This window comes from Lepisosteus oculatus, chromosome 8, assembly GCF_040954835.1.
Source record: "Lepisosteus oculatus isolate fLepOcu1 chromosome 8, fLepOcu1.hap2, whole genome shotgun sequence".
NCBI classification, from domain to species: Eukaryota; Metazoa; Chordata; class Actinopteri; order Semionotiformes; family Lepisosteidae; genus Lepisosteus; species Lepisosteus oculatus.
In genome coordinates, this window is record NC_090703.1 from 51,203,533 (window position 1) to 51,224,500 (window position 20,968).

The window sequence follows — 20,968 nt, forward strand, 5'->3', positions numbered from 1 at the left end:
TAAACTAACTGTAGCTTCCAAAGCAGTTGCCTGTGGGCTCTGATCACCCCTAATGACTTTGACAAAGTAAACTTAGCGAAGACTGTTTTGTTAGAGCACTACAGCAAAACAAGCGCCTCCAGCCCTTATTTTCAGGGCATTGTGCAGCTTTAGTCCTAATGCCCAGTGAGGCTTAATTTATTAAACATGGGTTTAACCCGTCTTCCGAACCCTGATATACAAGTTACAGTGAAGGCTTCTTCGTCCGTATCCATTACTCAAGTGAAGGTCTCTCCGCGGCCGGATATATGGCTCCTTCTTTTAAATTGTCTTTCCACCATCACCCTTCTTGAAGCCGTCTCGTTCCCGCAGTCCTGGTGCATCTGCCTCAGCACACATCCATTCGGTTTGACGCGCCCCATAAAAGCCGCTCTGTTCTCTTGTTCAGTTGTATTAGTACAAGCCATTGAGCCCACGGTTCCTCTAGCACAGTGGAAAAAAAAAACATGGCGTGCCAGATGGCCGCTATTCGCTCCCGTAAATCTCCTGCCTGCGCGCTGGCTGTTGCGCATTGACTTGGCTTGTTCACACCACCACTCTGACACCACAAGCACCCATTCCGCCATGCACCACTTCCTAACGGGGTTTGAGGGCATTTATCCGGATCTGCGTTAATGTGAAACATCAAGGAAAAACACACGCTGGAGGCTATTCAGAAAAAGGAGGGTGACACAATCTCCCGTGGCCTCTTAATAAAACACACTGGCATGCTCAAATCCGGCAGAGAAGATTAATAATGGCTACTTTTCGAATGTCAATCAAGGAATCCTTCAGCCCCCCATCGATCTTCTGCCTCCAGAACATTTCTCTGTGCAATTAACGTCCTCCGTCGTCCCACAACAATCCCTGGAGCCAACTTAGGACCAGTTAATGTACATCAGCATCTTTTCCTCTTGTTTCTGTGCTTTGCCATCCTTCAGATCAATCAATTAAAAATGCACTGTTGTTCAATGAACTGCTCCGCTCTCTGTTTTTCTCTACCCCCACTTCTGGGCGGACAGGAGGCTGTTTCAGTCTTTGGTCCATTAGAAGGTGTCCATGTCCTTCTGAAATAAGGAGGTTTGAGACTATAAATATACAGTACAGTGTTTTTATTGAAAGTGTAAAGTCCTCAACAATAAGAACAATTAGGGATACATCTGTCACTGAATATGTGTATTCTATATATACATTACAGTATGTACACATGACAGAGACAGTTGCAAATGAATTCCCAGCTATAATTCTACACTACAATGAATCAGTTTAATCTAATAGATTAATCATCTATTCTAGTTTGCAGGCTACTGTGAGGAGAAAGGTTGTGAGCTTTTACAGCTTTCCTGTATGTCACGAGGCTCTGGTCCAGTATGGTGATTTTATAAGGAGGGTTTAGTTGATCTGGCTTTAAATTGTCTGATTAACTCCTCACAGGTGGCATGTATGCAGCTAATTAACGCCCTGGTCACATCGCCTGACGATCTGGACTTCAGGATACACCTCCGAAATGAGTTTCTGCGCTGTGGTCTGAAGAAGATCCTGCCGGTGAGTGCCGATGGCTGCTGTAATCCAGTGGGCTTTTCCACTGCTCCTATACAAATCTGGAGTCCTAATGGAGGAAAGTAAAAAATCACTATAATTCTTTATACCTTAACACAAAGGGGAAAACACACTGATGACGTATTATCGCACTGTGGTGTCCTTACTGCATCTGCAAAACCCTAATAGCCCTTGTTTGCTCCAAAGGTTTGATTTGCGGTTGTTTCTAAATGAATTTAGTCTCTATCCTTAAACTCCCCAGGCACGTGCAGACCATTAAGCAGAAACATGGGGCATGCACCAGTAATCACAGTTCTCAGAGAATAGCTTCAAACAAGAGAAAGACACAAGCTCACATCATTATAAACGGCACAGATATTTTTAAGCTTAATTAGAAGAACACAGGTTTTTCTTTTTATTATGGTCAGAATTTGTTTTTTACATGATGTCATGCATGGGTGATTTTTTTTGTTTCATGCAGAGGTAATTGTTTTTCACATGGTTCTGGAAAGTATTTTGGTTTTTAAAGTGCTTTAATAACATTCTGTCCTTTTGAAAATGTAGCGTATTTATTATTTTATTTATTTAGTTTGTCTTTTGGACCTAGAATGTGAATAATAATGGAACCTCCTTTTTCAAAGATGACAGCGGAAAAATAAAAATAAAAAAGCTAAGCAAAAATATGAGTGCAGAGAATAACTTACTCAGGCTAATTTAATCTTTGCTCAGCTTCAGAAACCTATAAATTGCACAATCCTCTGAACATTTGCATTAGATGTAGCATTTGACTCTTAAATGACATTTTATAAGACAGATGGTGTGCCTTTAGTGTGAAGCAGTGATTGATATCTTGAGAAACTTGGTTACATTTTGCTTTGTACAGCATGTATATTTAATTTAAAATGATTAATATTAAAGCTGTAAAGTTTACATTTCCAAACTTGTGTGCATGAGGAGGAGAGGCTAGGGCAGGTCCTGGAGGAATTAATCTTTACACTGATTAAAGAGGTGTTTGCTTATTTTAGCCAAATACAGATCTAATTTTGCTACAATCCCCTGATAACCAAGGAAGAAGCTTTAGTGATTTTTTCCTCCAGAAATAAATGGAAGAAGGACTATGTTGAAAAGCTTGTGAGATTCATTATTTAGTCAAGAATATAACTTTCACGTTCCTGCATGACACCATATTGTTTCAGAATTTGCTTCAGCTGTGCTTTGAGTTTCCAAGTGAAACTTCAGTTTCAGAATGATGGAACCAATGTCGAGTTTGAAAAAAATATAGATTTTTATTCAGATGTTATGATTTCTTAATATTTTGTTCATTTTTATATTAAAAATATAGGAGCTGAAAGAGACAGAGGAGCTCGATATCCAGTTGAAGGTGTTCAATGAAAACAAGGATGAGGATTTAATTGAATTATCCCACCGCCTCGATGACATCCGAGCTGAGATGGAATATCCTTTGTTCAACATCGCAAAGCTCTTGTTTAATTTATCAGTAATAGAATTGTTCATAATGATTGTATTATATTGGTATCACCTAGTTACAGACCTAAACCTTGGACCCCAGGCTCATTAAATGGGGATTTGTGTACCTAGAGAGTGATTAGATTCCCATCTCTCATCAGGTTTCAACTAACAAAAACCTTATCTCTCCTTGCTGCCTTTCACTGCTCACTTTTCATCAGTTCAGCTCATTAAAGTCCTAAATATCTAGAAAATTATAATCACCTTAGAACATGGGAACTCAATACTTTTCGTTAAAACATACATTCACTTTCTGAAAAAACATTGTATTCCTAAAGAGGTCAATGTTTCCCAATCTCCGTGACTAGTTAACATCAATAAAAGCTTGTTTTTGTACAGTACATCAACTTCATTAAAACTCTTTTTTGTACATATCCAGAAATGTAGTGCAGATAAAATTCAGTTCCTAACATTCATTATAGCTTATATTTCCAGTTATTAGAAAACAGAGAGAAATGTGAAAAAAAGATGCTGATGTCTTGCAATAGAAAACACTTCAGGCTGACTTCTTTTTAAGTCTGTCTTCAGAAGTCACAGGTTTACAGTTCCTTCTTAATATTTTATATTGCAATGAATTTCATTTAGTGTTTGAGAGTTTTTTATGTTTAATTCTAGCTCCATGATGAACATAGTGGTGTAATTAATCAGACCTTAATATGTAAATATCATTAATATTAATATTAATTAATATTAATATCAATTAATTCGTTTTCAGAAATATGATGCTTTTTGTTCCTAGACTGAATTTTAAATTGAATATTTAAACCTGAACTTTAACCTTTTGTTTCTCAAAATTAATTTGTGCATTTGTAATCGTAATTTGCATTAATTTTGCTTTTGCATTGTGTACTATAAGACTGCATAACAATGCCCTCCTGTTTCCTGTAGAAACAAGAGTAACACCTGGTGAGGAGGAAATGCCTACAACATTAACAGAAAAAAAATCTGTACAAAGACACTTAAGTGTCTTTCTGTAGATGTTAATGTCCCTATCCTCAATCCAGCAAGTCTTCTGTTACTGTGTGATGACCTTTGTTATAGCAGCTAGCTTCCAGAATGACACTTGATGTAGTGGAAAAAAAGTCTTGATTAGCCTCTTATTTGCTTGAGCAGATTCCCTGATGACACTGTAGCTGTTTGTTTCCAGGAAGGACTCTTATTGATTAGTACCTGCTGTACATGCTTTGCCTTTCTTTGTGCAGGTCTTTTGAATACATATTTCCTTCTACTGTGTTTCTCCGTCTTGACTTGTCTTGCTTTTAAAGCTGCGAGGAGCCGCTTCATGAATATTAACAGATTGAAAGTACAGTGCTCTCAACCCAGTCCAGACCTTGGCTCATACGAGACGACTCTTCCCTGCTGATGAATATTAATAGATAGTGCCAATCCATGACATTGATTGACCTTAAGTTTACCCCTGACTCACTCATCTAGTCCTGCTATTCTACTTTCACTACCTTTCTTAATGTTTATTCATGCCTATGAACTTGAAAATGTTAGTTGTGAAATGCCAAAAACTGGAGCCTACTGTATCTCTTCATTCACATTCTGCCATTATTAATTGTGCTATCTGGAGTGCATGAGACACCACTTCCTGTCCGGTGACTTCCTGTCACAGGCCTTGCTTCATTTGGTCATGTGACTTCCCACCGCAGACCTCGTCACACATGGTCATGTGACTTCCTGTTTTAGGCCTCACCACAATTGGTCAGGCAACGTCCTGTTGCAAGCCCTGCCACACTTTGTATCTGCACAAGTGAATACTAAATTGTATTGCTCCTAATGTTCAGTTGAGTAACATAATATAATACAAATTTTTGCCACAATTTCGTGAGCTGCTTTGACTCGGAATTCATTTCAGTTCTTGATTCATTAACATTAAACAAAATCAGGCCAACAGTGGGAATTTCCTTTCTGTGACTTTTAATTATGGTAGGCTTAATGTGATTGACCAGAAGTGTAGATTAATTGCATTTATTGCAAGACGTGTTATAACAGCTTAATGATCATTTATTTGTCATGTGTCTATTTTATTAACCATAAATCATATTGACTAATAGGTTAATAATATTTGTTCCCTTCATCTGTTCAGTAGACTTTTATTCAGGAATGCACAATTTATTTTTCTCTCTTATAGAAGTTGATGCAAAGGAAATCTTTTAATATCATGGGTGACATAAGTTGATGGGAGACAGTCAAGTGTCCATGCTCATATTAAAGGGGATGTATTTCTAGTAATGGAAGCAAGGGAGTCATATCCAAGTGCTAATCATTTAATAATGAAGTGGTTCTTTTTTTGGAGGAGGGAGAAGTTCATACCGGTATGATGACAATAATTATGGCGTATTAAGCAGAAATGACAGTTTCGAAGAAGTGAACATAAAATAGACTTATTACAGTCTGTCTATCGATCTATTGAGACAGTTGTCTATTCTGAAAGCCCTCTGTTCATCATTACAGAAAGATTACTAGTCCTTTCATCTAAATCCACGTTCCACCCCTGAGCAGATGAAGACAGTCCTGCTCTTTGTCTTAAGCTTCTGTAAGGCCAAGATAGTGTCATTTTCTGCCTAATCTCTGCTGCTGTACTACCACAGTCCTGTTGCTTATGTGAAATACTGTATAAATAAAATATGAAATACTGGCAGCAGCTGTTCTAAACTGCAGTGGTTAAGGACAGCTAATCTAATAATGTTGTAGGTTTGGCATTACATTCCTTTGCTTGGACAGTTTCGTTGTTATACCAATTTAATATTAATTTAATATATGCATCATAGCTGATGCTAACAACACACGGCGTACTTCAAGTTAGACATAAGCAATCAGAAACACAGAAAAACTAAATCCTACAGGTAAAAGGAATCAAAATTAATAACGTCTATGGTTCTATCTTATTTCAAAGAAAGAGACATTAGGGTCTACAACACTCAGTGAGATGAGCAGACCTGATTTTTATTAATCTTTTATTTAATTGATCTTTTCTTTGAAAAAAGGCTGAAAATGTGGGATCATATGAGCTTATTGGACTAACAGGGATACTGTGCCAAACTTCTATATTTACAGCAGGTTGGCCAGAAAGAGCTGAAAATGAATGCAAAGCCGTGAACTGTGAAAGCAATGCAGCTTCAGTAATGTATCACCCTGCTGTCACCTTGTAAATCTTTCATCAGACATTGTCAAAACACACACTAAATATCATGACGGCAATCAATTTTTCATCAGACTGCTGTATGCAGCACTTTTTTTCCCAGTTTGCTGTGTGTGTGCACAGCTTTTATATTTTTTTATGTATGACAAATAACCACGTGAAATGCATGGACTTAATCAAAATAATATAGATATTATACTTCTACTTTTAATATCCTCATTTATTGTTTAGGTTCTTGGTAGTGCCAGAAGCATTTTCCATTCCCTGTAAGTTCACACAGATGTGAAGATAATACTGTACCTCAGTGCAAAGTAAAATCTGCTTTTAATATTCTGTGTGAAGTAGAGGAATATTTTTATATTTTTTATATGTGAATATTTTATAAAATGTTATTTGTATGGTGTGGTTGTTAGCCTAGTGACATGCACTAGTACAAAAACAACATGTTTCTGTTTCGTGTGGTGAATGTGCTGTGTAAAGTCTGAATTGAAATTGTCCTTTGACAATTTGTGATCATTTGCTGGCAATTGTATCTCTTGGACATTGAAACATAGGACATAATTAGTTAAAAACGCAGCTTAAAAAGAAAAATAATATGATTTCTGTCTGATACAACATCTATTTTAGACATCAAAAACATTGCCTTTGTCCTCAAGGGAGTTTTATGTGACATAAAATCAATATGCCTAGCAAGTTTAAGAACATATCATTTCTGTTCTAAGGACAAGTGACAGGAAAATCTGAAGACTGGATTTTTGCAATATTTTCAATTGACTAATACATTTTTCATGATTTTGTGTTTAAATATTCAAACCTATGGAGTTTTCATTTGATTAATTTCAAGATCCATTTAAGACTCAGCCTGACAGGTAGACTTGAGGGACCATATTTACTCCCAATTTTTTTTCACTCTGTGTTTACTCTTCTTAAGACACAAGATCCCTAATGGGAAAACAGCAGTTAAAAATCATTACAACTTTTGGTTATGCATGAAGAGACCTGTCTGAATAATTGATCGAGGGAAAAAAAAGGGCAAAAATATAGACGGATTACTGAGTCACAGCCTTAGAGTGAGTTTAAAATTCATTGTAAGTGCTGCCAAATCACACTGTACAAAATAATGCAAAGCCCTCACATAATCGTGTAATAATGCCAGAAGGTCAATGGAGCAAAGCTCACACAGCAATCTGTTCTGAGCTCCCGGGGGAAGGTGGCCATGCTCCCTTTGTCGGGGTTCAAAGGAGGCTTTCAAGTAAACAGCACAGAAACAGAAAAATGTGGTGGCGCTCCTGTCCTATCCCCCGATGAACCTCAGACCGAAGGGGCCCATCTCGGGGGGCTGGGGGTTGCTAGATCAGGTCTGTCCCTTGCAGATGGGGGTTGTGCAGTTTCTGGGTGCAGTGGGGTCACCTGGTGAGGCTCAGACTGCCCCGTGCTGGGATCCCAGGTGCTTGCTGACCCTGGCAGGGTTGTGTCCATCATCCCTCAGACAGAGAGAGGCGGCCATGTTTCAGTCAGTGTGTTCTACTTTTGGTTCTTGCTCTCGATGGTGCCAGAAAGGATGTAGGGTGTGTTAATAAAGAGACAAATGGTGTGCTTCATATTCTGTTCTATAAATACAGAATGAAAACCCATAACCTTATTTCACATAAGGTATAAAATAGCTTCATATCATATCCTTTATTATATACTGTATATGGTCACTAGATTATTATATTTATCACATGAATTCCAAAAAAACACAGCTCAGCCACAATGTGTCAATGCATGGATAACAGAAATTATATTTTCCTGAGAAAACAGAATTGTGGCTGAAAATCGATGTACTTCTGTCACTTGCATATATTGATATAAATGTCATTAATAATTTAAGGAAAAAATAGACATTCTCATACGTCATTGTCATTTACATTCATTCGTCTTTTACAGACGTGTTCAGACAAGAAAGGGTAATAGAATTTAATCTAAAATTAAAATTAAATTAACGCTCTAAAAAAAATTGACAGTGATGGAAAACCAGATCTGTGTCAAACGTATCTTGCTTTCTTCTTTCACCATTGAAACATTTGTCTGTCTTCCAGGAATGACTAATGTAGTGTCCCTGTAACATCCCGGGTTCGTGGTAGGGAAGAGCCAGCAAAAAAAGACTTTGTAAACACTGCCTGATGAGGAGATGAAATGCATGTGCATTTTTATTTCCAGGCAAAGGCAAGATGAGATTCACCTTGCGTTTTGGCTCGTGCCGACAAGGTTAAGGGGATTTGCACTCTTCATATTTTTCTTTTTGGCGGTGGCCTTTGTGTTTGCTTATTGGTGCTTTTCAAATTTGTGATAGGGCTTATGGATGCATGCTCACTCTTGATAACAGGATCAAACTAATGTACTTCACGGAATTTACTTTCTTTTCCCTTTTTGTTTGTTTGCTAAGAAAAAAAAAGTAAAAAAAAAAAAAAGGACAGCACAATGAAATCTTATTTTTTTTCCTTAACCCGCTCTGCACCGACATGAATGAGGTCTACCATCTGTTGTCTAACATGGTGAAAGACACCGCAGCAGAAAACTATCTTCTCTCCATGCTTCAGCACCTTCTACTCATCAGGAATGACTATTACATCAGGTAAGCACAACGTTTTCATAAGGATCCCATTCTCCTGCAGCTTCTGATTGGTTTGAAAGTGGGGCGGGGCTTGGCCTTGACCCCTCCCCCTTTTAAAACCTGTGGCAGTGAGGTATGTTAACCATGTTATGGGTTAGCAAAAACAAAGAATGGATGGTTTTGAATGCTTGCTTGATTTTTCCCAGCACCCTGCATTGTCGCAGGGATGTGAAATGTGACTCTACCATACAGAAAAAGAATAAAGATGGGAGAGGCCGGTCTTGAAAAGCGCAACAGGAGGGCGGCACGGTAGACGCGTCTGCTCCCTTCCCGCGCTGACAGTGATCAATTTGCTGCTGCGTCGGTCCTTTCGCGGAAATAAAATATTTAAAAAAGAGAGAGGAGGAGAAGAAGAAGAAAAAGTTTACTGCAGACAAGCTCCTCCACACTTTGAGTTATGAATAATGTATTCCCAGCTTGTTGGAGAAGCAGAGAAATAGAAAATACATTAACCAGCTAGTACAGCAAATTCTTTATCAGCATTCCTGTCTGGCGCGGCTAGAGATGCACGGTCCCTGTGACATTGAAAAAGATTACTACCAGCACTCATTAAAAACACACATCCGTATTAAAGATGTGCTTTAAAAACACATTTTCACTGAAGTCTGATCCAAGGCAGCCATGCTTTTGATGCACTGGTCACTTGTCAAGGTGTGATCTTCCCACCTTGGTGTTTTTGTCCGCATCATCCCTGCCTCTGCAGCGCTGCAATTCTTTTCCATTGCCCCTTTAAATCCTTTGAACATAAGTGCATGTTTGATGTATTATTTTGATTTTTTTTTAGTCTGCTGAAACACTGGTGTTGTGCATGTGTATATATGTATTTTTTAATCCCAGTGGTTAATTTCAGCCTTTGAACAAAATAAAATCTAACACTGTTTTTAACACACAATAATCCCAGTTACCAATATTACCCTGCATCACCTCTGGAATGAAGATTTTGAAATAAATGTTATTCTTCAGCAAGCTGTGTATGCAGAGACTGAGACTTTCCTACACTGTACATTTCTAACCCATAAGCTGGATACACAAGTTTTTGTATAAATAATTTATGTAAGTTCTTGACAGTTACAATGAAGTTACTTCAGTAACTTGGCTGACAGTATTGAATTAATTTCTTACTGATCTTAAGAATCTTAATGTAATTGGTTGATTGTTAAATAAGGTTACAAAACCCAAGACATTAAATCAGGCACTGGCATTATTCATAATGATAATTTAATAATTCTTATTAAAGAAAACCAAAAAAGGTTATGTCATTCCCAGAATAAAAATACAATGCTAATTCATTTGAAAGGTAGTGTTTTGCAATTTTTAACCCCATGGTCTGCCAAACTGTAAGCACAAGTTTTCATCCAAATTAATGCTGGAAGAATTAACGGAACAACAACAAACATAACATCACTTTATTAGCCCTATACAATTTCTTGCATTTGGAATTTGTCTTTTTGCATACCCCAGCTTGCTCTCTATGGGACACACAGACTGTGAGAGAGAAGCTGGGGGTCAGAGCGCAGGGTCAGCCGTTTATACGGCGCCCCTGGAGCAGTTGGGGTGAAGGGCCTTGCTCAGGGGTCCAATGGAGTAGGATTCCTCTGCCGGCCGTGGGATTTGAACTGGCAGCCTTCCAGCGCAGATCCTGAGCCACAGAGCCACCGCTCCGCCCCCCTCTTTTATAGTTTGAGCCTGGTTAAACTTTGATAACCAGTTGCATTCATTAACTTTATGGAGATCAACATTCTCTGATATTTTATAAATGCTGCTGTCATCATTTTATAGTCCTTGTCTTAATGTTGCATTCATATTGTAATCTTGTATTTCTTTATTTTTTCTTTCATTAAAATGGCAAGAGAGCAAATTATGATTGATGTTAGGATCAGGTATTCTCTGTACTGCCCCTCTTATTTGTGTTCAATAAAATAGTGACACACATAAATTAAATGAACGCTGGAGAGAAGGTGTCAGACGAATTGAAGGAGCTGTGTGCAGACATATGCTGTGCTATGGGTTTATGGCTTTCTGGTGGGACCTGACAGTTTTGGGTCAAACAGTTCCTTACAGTTATCTCCAGACAGCTGTGGGCATGTTCTGAAAATAGGACAGCTTATTGAGATATTAATTTGGTATACTTCAGTGACAGTCATAAGCTGTGTGCTTTGCCATAAAACCAGGCATTGCAACAATCAAAGCCTGGACATTTCCAGGAGGCAAATCCGTGGACATACTGGAAAATAAAATACACAGTATTTGCTTATTTATATACAGCGTCTTATTGTTCTATTAAGGGAAGATGCAAATTAAATTTTATCTCTAGTGTGATGCATTCATTAAATGTGCCTCATTAAACATCACTTTAATTTATTCTGAAACCAAATAACCCCCCATACACACACACCCTGAAAACAGTAATCCAAAAAATGATCTTTTATTTCATATAAATGATTGGAAGTAGTGCACTGTGTACTTAATTAGGGTAAATTAAAAAAGTGGTTTAAAACATGATATGCTTTGAATTTATGCATTATATTAACACTTGGTGTTGACTTTATATGAAATGTTTTCTACAAACCAATCCTGATAATGTCAGGCTTAGAGCTTATGAGCCAATTATTGCATTGCTGTAGGAGCAATCCTAAGGAAAGAGAAGAGAGTCACTTGAGCGATTAATTAATTTTTGTTTTTAATTAGGATATTTACACTATTAGGAAATATCACATAAATAATTACACTTTGAAAGTCTTTCTTTTGTTTGCTTGTTGTTGCTGTAAAAAATGAATCTGCTGTGTTTACTCCAGGCTGCCTTCTATTCCATGGGTGATTTTGAAACAAGCAAGTTAATAGCAGATCTCACTTTTTTTTTCTTTCTTCCGAGTGCCTGGAAACAAAGCATGTTCTCCTTTCCATTCTGCTATTTCCCGAGTTCAGCGTTGGAAATGACCAGTCAAGCTGCGTAGACCGTGCTTCAGCTAGGATGAGCACAAGTTCTGTTAGAAAAAACAGAGGGTGGAGCTGCCCGTGGATTTAGTGGCAAGGGGTTTAGATTGTACATTCCCTGATTAGGGCCTCCCTCGATTTCCTTCTGGAATCTTTGAGATGAGTTTGTGCCCTATTAGTAAAGCAGTGCAGTTAATGACAAGGTCAAAAGTATCCAGAAGCTTGTGGTCAAGTGGCTTTGCATCACCAGCTTTAGAAAGGCTGATCTGTACCAAATAATCCAAACTAAAGTATAGCAATGAACACAGCCCCCAGCTGCAGTCTTATGTATGAAGATATCCATCCCCAGGGTAGTGCCTGCTCGTTAAAGAAATAAGCTTTAAGTAGTGCAAAATTGCTCTGTAAGTGACCCAGAGGTTTTAATTATACAATCCATTTAATGTGTGTGGAAGCATCGGAGACTTTACTTGGGTTCACTATTAATTCCTTAATTTTCTGTGCAATGCAAGATTGCTGCTTTGCATTCTTGTGTTGTTCTTTATTTATTCATTAGTTCTCAGAAGTGTGCTGGCACGCTCGCGGGGTTAGGAACACTACCTGCCCTGACCCGAACTACCGACAGCACCCTTCCCCTTCTGCAGCAATACCAGTACAGATGGAAGAAATAAGCCCTGACCAGAGCAGAGCCCACACCCCAGTGCTGCCGAGTCAGCAGAGGTCATCCTCGCAACCTCAAGTCGGTCCGCTGATGGTCCATTCCACTGCTGAATAATTACACCCTAAATTCCCTCAGCTTTTCTTCACTTCAGAGATCCGATCTGAAATGACATTCTTTTTGTGACTACCACGTGCTCTACATATGATTCAGAAACTGGGGAAGGGATGATTTCTTTTAAAAAATCAGTTCTTTGTTTCACAGAAAATGGTAAATGGTTCAAATCTGCAGCCGAGCTCCAGGTTGATGACCCCTACACGGCGTACTTACACATGTAAATTATTGCATAGCTCTGGATGTATTGTGTATTGGGAGGCAATTCCCCCAGATTGCACCCATTAAAATGCACCATACGTTTATGCTGTAAAAAAAAATTCCAGTTAGAAATTGCATATCTGTTTGAACCATTCAAGGTTATGCTTGGAACATAATTATTTGACACAGCAGAGCTTAAGTTGACATTGTATTTGGTAAATGTCAGTTGCAATTAAAGTTGATAATATAACTTAGAAAAGGTCATATCAACCTATGCAGTTCAATTAAAGGTAAAGTAAAAGGCAGAATGATTTAAACTGCTATTGTGGGCTAGGCTTCTAACATCCAAACACAGAGGTTGCAAGTTTCTTCGTTTTATTGTGAGTTTAATTAGGCTAATTACTTTAATTTGATTTGTGTTCCAAGATTTATCATTCTTAATTGCAGAAGATAATTGCAAACAATTCCTGGAATGCCAGGTTTAGCTTTGATGCCTCCATCAGTTTAGGAGTATAACCTTGGAGCTCTGAAACTGAATAAACCAATGTCTTACCGGTGCCTAAGATTTTTGCCATTTCGCCCCAGGGGGAAATTAAAAAAAACTTAAAATAGATACAAAATTACTGGTGAAATACATACAGTACTTAATTGACAGTGTCCCTATTTTCAAATGTGCCCATCAGATATTGTGATGTCTGTGCTCTTTTCTAGTACTGTAAGTGCTTATGGTGTCATTAGCCACTCCTAACGTGTTGTTTTTAATGCTAGATTCTTTAACTGCAAACCCTGTTTTGCAGGCCTCAGTACTACAGGGTCATTGAAGAATGTGTGTCTCAGATAGTGCTGCACAGGAGTGGGACAGACCCAGATTTTGCGCACCGTGAGAGGCTGGATGTGGACTTCACACACCTTATCGGTACGTTGGCTGCATTCAAGAGGCCATGCAGGACATCTAGACCATTCAGTCGTTAGTACAGTCGTTAATTGATCCAGTGATGAAGGCATACAGTATAGCTTTTTCTTGAAAGAAACCAAGCTATTGGCTTCAACCTCCACAGAAATGTGTAATGTCTTATTTTGTGTTTCTCAATTCCAAATATTTGAAGATGATGTTCTGTTTTGTTGAGTGCCATTAAGCCACTTGGGGAGCTTAATGAGCACAAACATTTCACCTGGTCTCCTGAGGAACCTCAGGTTCACCTACTGTAGGCCCAGATAGCTGGACCTGGGCAGATAGTGGCAACAGAGGTTTTTGGCTGATTCAACTGCAGATTCTCAGGCTTGTCAATCTCTTTATCAATGTCTGCTTTATCAGGATGTGATATTACAGACCAAAAATGTTTATTGTCACATTGTCTGTGGACATGACCACCACAGAGCAGCCTTTTCTATCTCTTTAGGCTAAATACCCTGATAATATGGCATTATTTAAAATGTTCACATCTGTCAAGGTAATGTCTTAAAGTTTAGAATGTATGCTGCTTGATATTTACAACAATTCAATTTAAAATGATAATGTATCAATACCAATGCATAGATTATGGACTTCATAAATGTGTATATTCTCCAGTAAACAGCGATGTCCTTGGCTGACACATCTCAATCCTTGACACCGTTTTGAAGTTAAATAAGATGAACCCACTCTATTGAATTCATTCATTATTTTGCTCTACAGGCTTAAAATCTTTTGTGTGTCAGGATTAGTATACTGTAGACGGCAAAGAATTTATCTGTATTTTCTGCGAAACTAAACACAGTTTATTTCAGCTAATTTAGGTAACCAAGGTAATGCAGGTAGGTAACCAAGTGGGCTGATTGCTAATTCCACATTTTTAAGAAGAATCCTCAGTTTTTGTTAGGAAAGCCATATACAGTATATGTGAACACTCATGTGTGTGTCTGCACTTGTGTGTTTATTCAGGAATTTAGTTATTTAATTTGCTCTGTTTCCCCCCCACCCGGCCGTGACAGCAGCTGTAGCTGTGCTACTGTGAGTAAGGCTTGGCAGTGGTTTCTCTTCCACTCATTCCAAGCCAGCCCCCTCTCCCACCCCCCCAGCAGGGTTTCGTACACACGGAGTCCTGCACTCACTCAGCTTGATTCAGGTTTGTCGAGCCCCGATAGCTGCAAGCTGGAAAGTGACCTAATATTTTCTAAAGACCTCTGTTGCCCACCATCAGGAAAATACATTATCCTGGATAGAAGAAGTACCAGTTTCCATCAGGGATCAAGTGCAACACACCGCTTATTAATTTACCCTGCCCTCAGTATATTCCTGAAACAGGGCATAGCGCCGGTACTGACAGGTTCATTACTTAGAAGACAAGTAAAAAATCCAAAGTTCCTCGTCTTCTCAAGCCGCCTGTCTGGTTTATCTGGTAGTGCTAATAAAAGTTAGAACGCTGAAGAATGTGAGGAGGGCCACTTTTTTTGTTTTTATTTTTGCATTAAAGAGTATAATTGATTGCAATGGGAATGGTAGTCACCCCACCCAAAGCGCTTACTTTGTCACATCTTACAGGCAATCTCAATAGTTGCCACTGCATTCAAATTTGAGTGCAATTCTCAGATTATTTTCGAGTGTTAAAAATTGATTTTCTATTCCTGTTAGGTAGGAGTAAGTGCAGGGGGCCTCTCCCAGGTCTGTGCCAAGGTTAATGAATGCAGCACAACAGACTCTGTGCCACAGGAGATTCATTTTCTAGCCCTCCTGACTTTTGACCTCTGGCTGTGTGGCTTGGTAATGGAATAGCTTTGCTTGTATCAATCTGAGCCCCCGAAGGACGTTGTTAAAAATAAATAATTAAATCAAACACTAATTCGTCACCTTTAGAGAGAGATTCAAGAGCAGCAGGAAAACATTAATCAACACATAGTGTGAAGTGCACTTTGTGAACCCTTGCGGCCCAGGTAGTGACAGAGCAGTTGGGGTGAGTTTACACAGCTCCTGTATGCTTCCTGGTCTCTCTGTTATGGCTGGATGAATGAATGAATGAATGAGTCGTTTTCCTGCTTCAGCTCTTCCTGCCTTATAGTTTTAGTCAATATAGGTATTGGCACCTGCTTCTTCTGGACATACAGTGGCAGTGAATTGTGTGTCATCATCAGCACATGTTTTAGATCTTCTGTGTTTCTGCATTTGCCTTTCTCATGGTCTGGGTTCATTGCAATCAATCCCCGGATCTGGGAAGTAGGAATGGATGCACTTCGGAGATACAGAAATACAGTCAGTTACAATGATATATTGACAGAGGTATATGAATAGATATTGTAGATAAACAGGTAGAGAGAGATAAACAAATAGACTGGCAGAGAGATATATAGACATACAGTAGATATGTAGACAGAGAGACGATAGACTCAAAGACGTATCGTGCCCTCAAGGCTCTAAGTCTCTTCTTAGCACATTTAACATAACACATAACCCACTTTTGATCTTTGTTTGCATGTTGTTCTTTTTGAGTTATACAGTAAATCAGCCATGTGACAGTTCACACAACGACCAGCCGACTGAAGGCATGCTGCAACACCTAAACAAACATGCTTGTTGTGATCGCTGCCTTTTTGGTTGTTTCTGTGTACTACAAGCTGAAGTGAAAAATGAGTTTGAGTAGGAAATATAAAATGAAGCATTAATGGTTGTAATGTAAATTACTGATCACTCTCATTTCCATGTTGCTCATTTCTGTAAACCCAATGTTTTGACAGATCAGTGTGTGGATAAAGCTAAAGTTGATGAAAGTGAACAGAAGGCTGCCGAGCTATCCAAAAAGGTAAACTATGAATTATACTCTGATACGATTGGTATTCCACCAGTACCTCTCGTATCGAAAAGCTTTTTTCCTTAGCTCAGAGACAGGTTATTGATCTCCCTGCTTTGATCAATAACTGGCAGCATAAGGACATGATCTGTATCAGCATTACATGGATCAATATTGATGTACCAAGTCCATTTATGTAGTTATTTGTGCCTCGCAGAGTTAGAGTTAGAATATGTAGAGACACCCTTTCAAAATGTTTTCGCCCAAGCTCCAGGGCTCCTGATCCTCTGAGCACAGTCCACAAAAGGACCCTGTTACATTAAGGGAAAGCCACAGCCCTATTAACATGGATTGGTTGGAATTACGGGACTGACTTTCTCCCTTAAGTAAATATAGAAGTCTTGGTGTTGTGTATTGGGAAATTGTACATTTTCCTTTCCCTTGAGAATTCCAGTTTGTGAAACTTGGAAGGAAATATATTTTTTAAGTCCAGGGGTGTTAATATTGATATTGTCAGTAATGCAATTGAATGACTTTTTCTGTTGCCGACTGTGTTACAGGGTGAGTGTACATGTAATCTAAAGTTAATGTATATTCCCTTTCCCTGAGACTTACACCCTGGAAGAAAATCTACAGCTCTAGAATCTTCTGGCACTTCATTAGACTAATCTGGTCAGCAAGTAGTGATGCACTCTTGCGGGCCTCTCCTGCCAGTTCTTCTGCAAAGAGTTCTTCAAACACAGTTAACAGGCGCGGTCTTCCCTTTTTGAAACGCTATTAGTGTTTGTTTGTTTTTTTTTAGCAGTTTTAATTTCATGCACGTTTTCTGGAACTAATGCAATTTTATTTTCAAGACACAAAACACAAAGAATCGAATTTAAAACATATAGGCAATAACTTTACAAAAACTAAATAGCCTCTGGCCACAGCGGATATACAAAAACATACACAACAAAACTAAAAATAATGAACTTGCTAGAAGTGGAATCATAATGCATTTTACATGCATGTCTTTCGTTGTTTTGTTTTTTTTTTCCTCTGAGTGTGCAGGTGTTAAACTCCTGGTGCTGTTCAGTGTACAGCCCTGATCACCATGGGAGTGACTCTCACTCTAGCAAGGAAAGGGAAGTGTGCTGGTGTCAGCTGTCTGATGAAAGCAGAAAGAATCCCTCTCATCCTCAGTGGCAAATGTCAGAGAATATTTCAGGTGTCCCCTAAGCACGTTGATGGAGGAGGGATCCCCATGGTGTCAGTGAAAACATTATCCTGACACAGGTCACTTTCCAGAAAGGTTAGGGCCATCACACTGGATGAAAATCATAAGGGAGCCAGTAAACAAATGGACAGGTGGATGAAAGAAGGTAAAAAAAGAGCAAAGAAAAGTATCAGCTTTTGATCATCCGGCGTGATCTGTCGTGTTGTTTAAAGCCTTCTCATGATGCTTTAGTGTAGTGTGGAGATGGATGAGTGTGTTTGCTGTGGTGATCGTTGCAGTTTGATGAAGAGTTCACAGCCCGACAGGAGGCCCAGGCTGAGCTCCAGAAGCAGGAGGAGAAAATCAAAGAGCTGGAGGCACGGATCCTCGCGCTGCAGACGCAGGTAACGAGACAGGAGTCCCTGGGGCCCTGCCCGGGTCTGCACGTCCAAGCACTCTGCTCCACCACCCGCTGGGGAACGAATATATCGGCCGCGCTGCTCTTTAAAGTTAGCAGGCGACTTTCTGTGAATGCTTTATAGGAATGCCATGCATATTAAAATTGTTGTCCAGGCTGCCCTTTTCCTAAAACAATGAAACAGCTTCTCCTCTCAATTTGTAGTCTGTCTAAAATAGCCACTGCTACTACCAAAATTGAACTCCCACATTGCTACTCATTTTTAGGCTTGTAAACAGCTACATTGCTGGAGAGTCAAAGCTAGAAAAGTGTGTTAGTTTACTTTTCCAATGAGAACTGTTATAACCCCTTGAAAAATAACAGCTTTTATGGTGTTTCATGGAGGATCTGTTCTGCCTCATTAAAGCTCATAGCTTGTTCATAGCAACAGGAAAAGGAATTAATATCCTCTGAGTATTCGAACATCTAATTAGAAACATGTTTGAATTGTAGGTATTATTAAAAATATTAGCAACTGCTTTTAAATTAAGTAAAAGTGACGGAACATTTGGCAGAAGTAACAGTTTCAGTGTTATGTTATGGACATAGTTCATTCATAATTGAATACATCTGAATTCTGTTTGTTCAGAATAGATTAGTCTTGCTAAAAATTTTATAAGATTATTGAAAGAATGTAAAAGTTCTCTTTTCCCTAGCTAAAATGTTAATTGAATCTAGGCCTAGGGGTAAAAGACTAATTTTCAGTGAGGTCCTGAAGAATAGCAACATTTGTGCTGTCCTTCAGTTTGGAAAGGTCAGTGCTTGAGATATGACTGTTACTAAGGAGGAAGAATCTGCTAATTCAGTGAAGTGAAATTCTTTTGACTTCTAATCACAAATATGATACTTTTCATAGTGAGCTTTTTCAGAAATATGACATTATTTAATTTAATAAAATAGCACTTTACTTTTTAATACACAGGCATTTAGACAGGCTGATAGTTAAGGAATACTCTGTTGCAGCCACTTCCAGGGAATTGTGTTATTAAAAAGATGGATTAGATTTCATTTCTGGCCTTTACATAAACATCTCTTTTCAGCCAAAAGCCCGACACACCTAGCACAGAAAACGATAGTGATTTCCTACTTAACCCAATTTTGAATGCTTAGTGCTGCCTAGAGACAAAGGGGTAGTTTGCTTTTGTGCTTATTAAATTTGATAAAAACTACCACTGAAATATGGTATTGCGTCTTTAGCTAAGAGGGCTTTTAAAACAGAAGCTATTTAAGTAATAAATGGATGTCATTTTCCCTGCCGCCCACACATTTACCTGTCTCTTCCCAAGTTTTTGAAAGAATAGTCGCTATCATTAAGGTTGCTGGCATCCTAACAGTGGGCGCAATTTATTCTAGATACAGACCAAATCAGTACATTTGTCCAGCCTTCACATTGTCTGGGTCTGCTCTGACTTCATAACCAAGGCACCATCCCAGTCATTCAGTGCAAGCCCTTCAGTTCATTTGTGTGCAGTCCTTGCTCACCAGTCCATCTCTTTAAGAGCCTTTGTCATCACTTGTTACCTGGTCTTTATGTGAAACCCGCTCATCACTCACACTGCAAGCCAACAGCTGCTCCACATATTCATGGCTCAATCTGCTTTAAACACTCCGTTTCCCTGTGATTCTGTCTGGTTAACAACGTTTTTTCATCGCTCTCTCTGTTTTTCTTCATGTGCTATACTGTATGTTGTATAATAAGAATTTTTAAATTGCTCCCCATACCACATACTGTAGCTTTTATTTCTTGCCTGTGCTGTCTCCCTGTTTGTCAGCTTTCAGCTCCATTCAATCCTTTCTTGCTTCAGAATCTCACTTTCTGCAACGCACCCGTGTGCAGCGCATCAGCAGGGGGTGGAAGGCCCAAGTAAAGCAGCCCCTCTCCCTGAGAACACAGAGCTGCTCCTGCCCCACTTCCCAGCCACCGGGGGACTTGTTGCTCAGGCTGGGGCAGGAGCTTTTCTTTCTGTCAGCCGCTATTGTTCTGCTGCAAGGGAGAGAAAGAATAAAACTGCAACATGTGTGTGTTTCTGAAATATAAAGTCACTCCTTATTCTTTCATCTCTTAGCCTTCTGTGTATTCCACTTAAATAGAAACTGTATTGTCAGGGGTAAGAGGAGGCTATTCATGGTGAAATTGAAATCATTGCACTGGACATGCTTCACAGAGCTCTTTTGAGAGCTGTGCCTCACCTTGGCTTCATTGTGGAAGCTGGAAGTGGCCCTTGTGCTTTCAAAGTTTGCAAGCAACAGAAAAGGCCAATAACTTTTAATCATGCATTTAATTGCAGCACATTCTCCTATGTTGCATTTACCATGCCACTGTCCTCAGCTTTATGCTGTTAGACATGCACAGTTGTCTAATTGGGTGCCAGAACCTTAAATAAGATTATCAGGCCAAGAAATGTTTCCGAGGAATCAAAGATTTTCTCCTTTTGTTTTTTTAGTGCTTCTTAAATGAAGAGAAAGTTCTGCTTGTCTTAAAGACACATTAAGCTTTTAGATTAAAGGCATAGATGCATTTTTATTGCAGGCTCATTGGTTTATCAGCAAACTACATATTTACTATATTCCAATGACGTTTCACCCTGCTAGAGCCTGTGAATCGTCTTTTGTTGGCTCTTCTTTTTTATCCCTTACTTTTTATTCTGTAGTTTGAAGCCTTACACCTTGAGTTTTTTTTTTACTAATGGAGAAACTTTAAATCTTAAAACAATCTCAACAATCTTATAACTTATTAAATACTAAGGAGATAATCACCAGCAT

The 20,968-nt window shown here is 38.9% G+C and overlaps 1 protein-coding gene across 9 annotated transcripts in view; it reads left to right on the plus strand.

The window, feature by feature from the left end:
* The window catches only part of diaph2 (diaphanous-related formin 2), a 491,250-nt gene that overhangs the window by 168,737 nt on the left and 301,545 nt on the right, over window positions 1-20,968 (plus strand). For all 9 annotated transcript variants that reach the window (XM_015351699.2, XM_015351694.2, XM_069193808.1 and 6 more), the window contains 6 exons: window positions 1,453-1,563; window positions 2,900-3,012; window positions 8,733-8,849; window positions 13,590-13,708; window positions 16,501-16,565; window positions 18,048-18,152. In XM_015351699.2, the coding sequence (XP_015207185.1) occupies window positions 1,453-1,563; window positions 2,900-3,012; window positions 8,733-8,849; window positions 13,590-13,708; window positions 16,501-16,565; window positions 18,048-18,152 (630 nt within the window). The remainder of the gene's footprint in view (window positions 1-1,452; window positions 1,564-2,899; window positions 3,013-8,732; window positions 8,850-13,589; window positions 13,709-16,500; window positions 16,566-18,047; window positions 18,153-20,968) is intronic.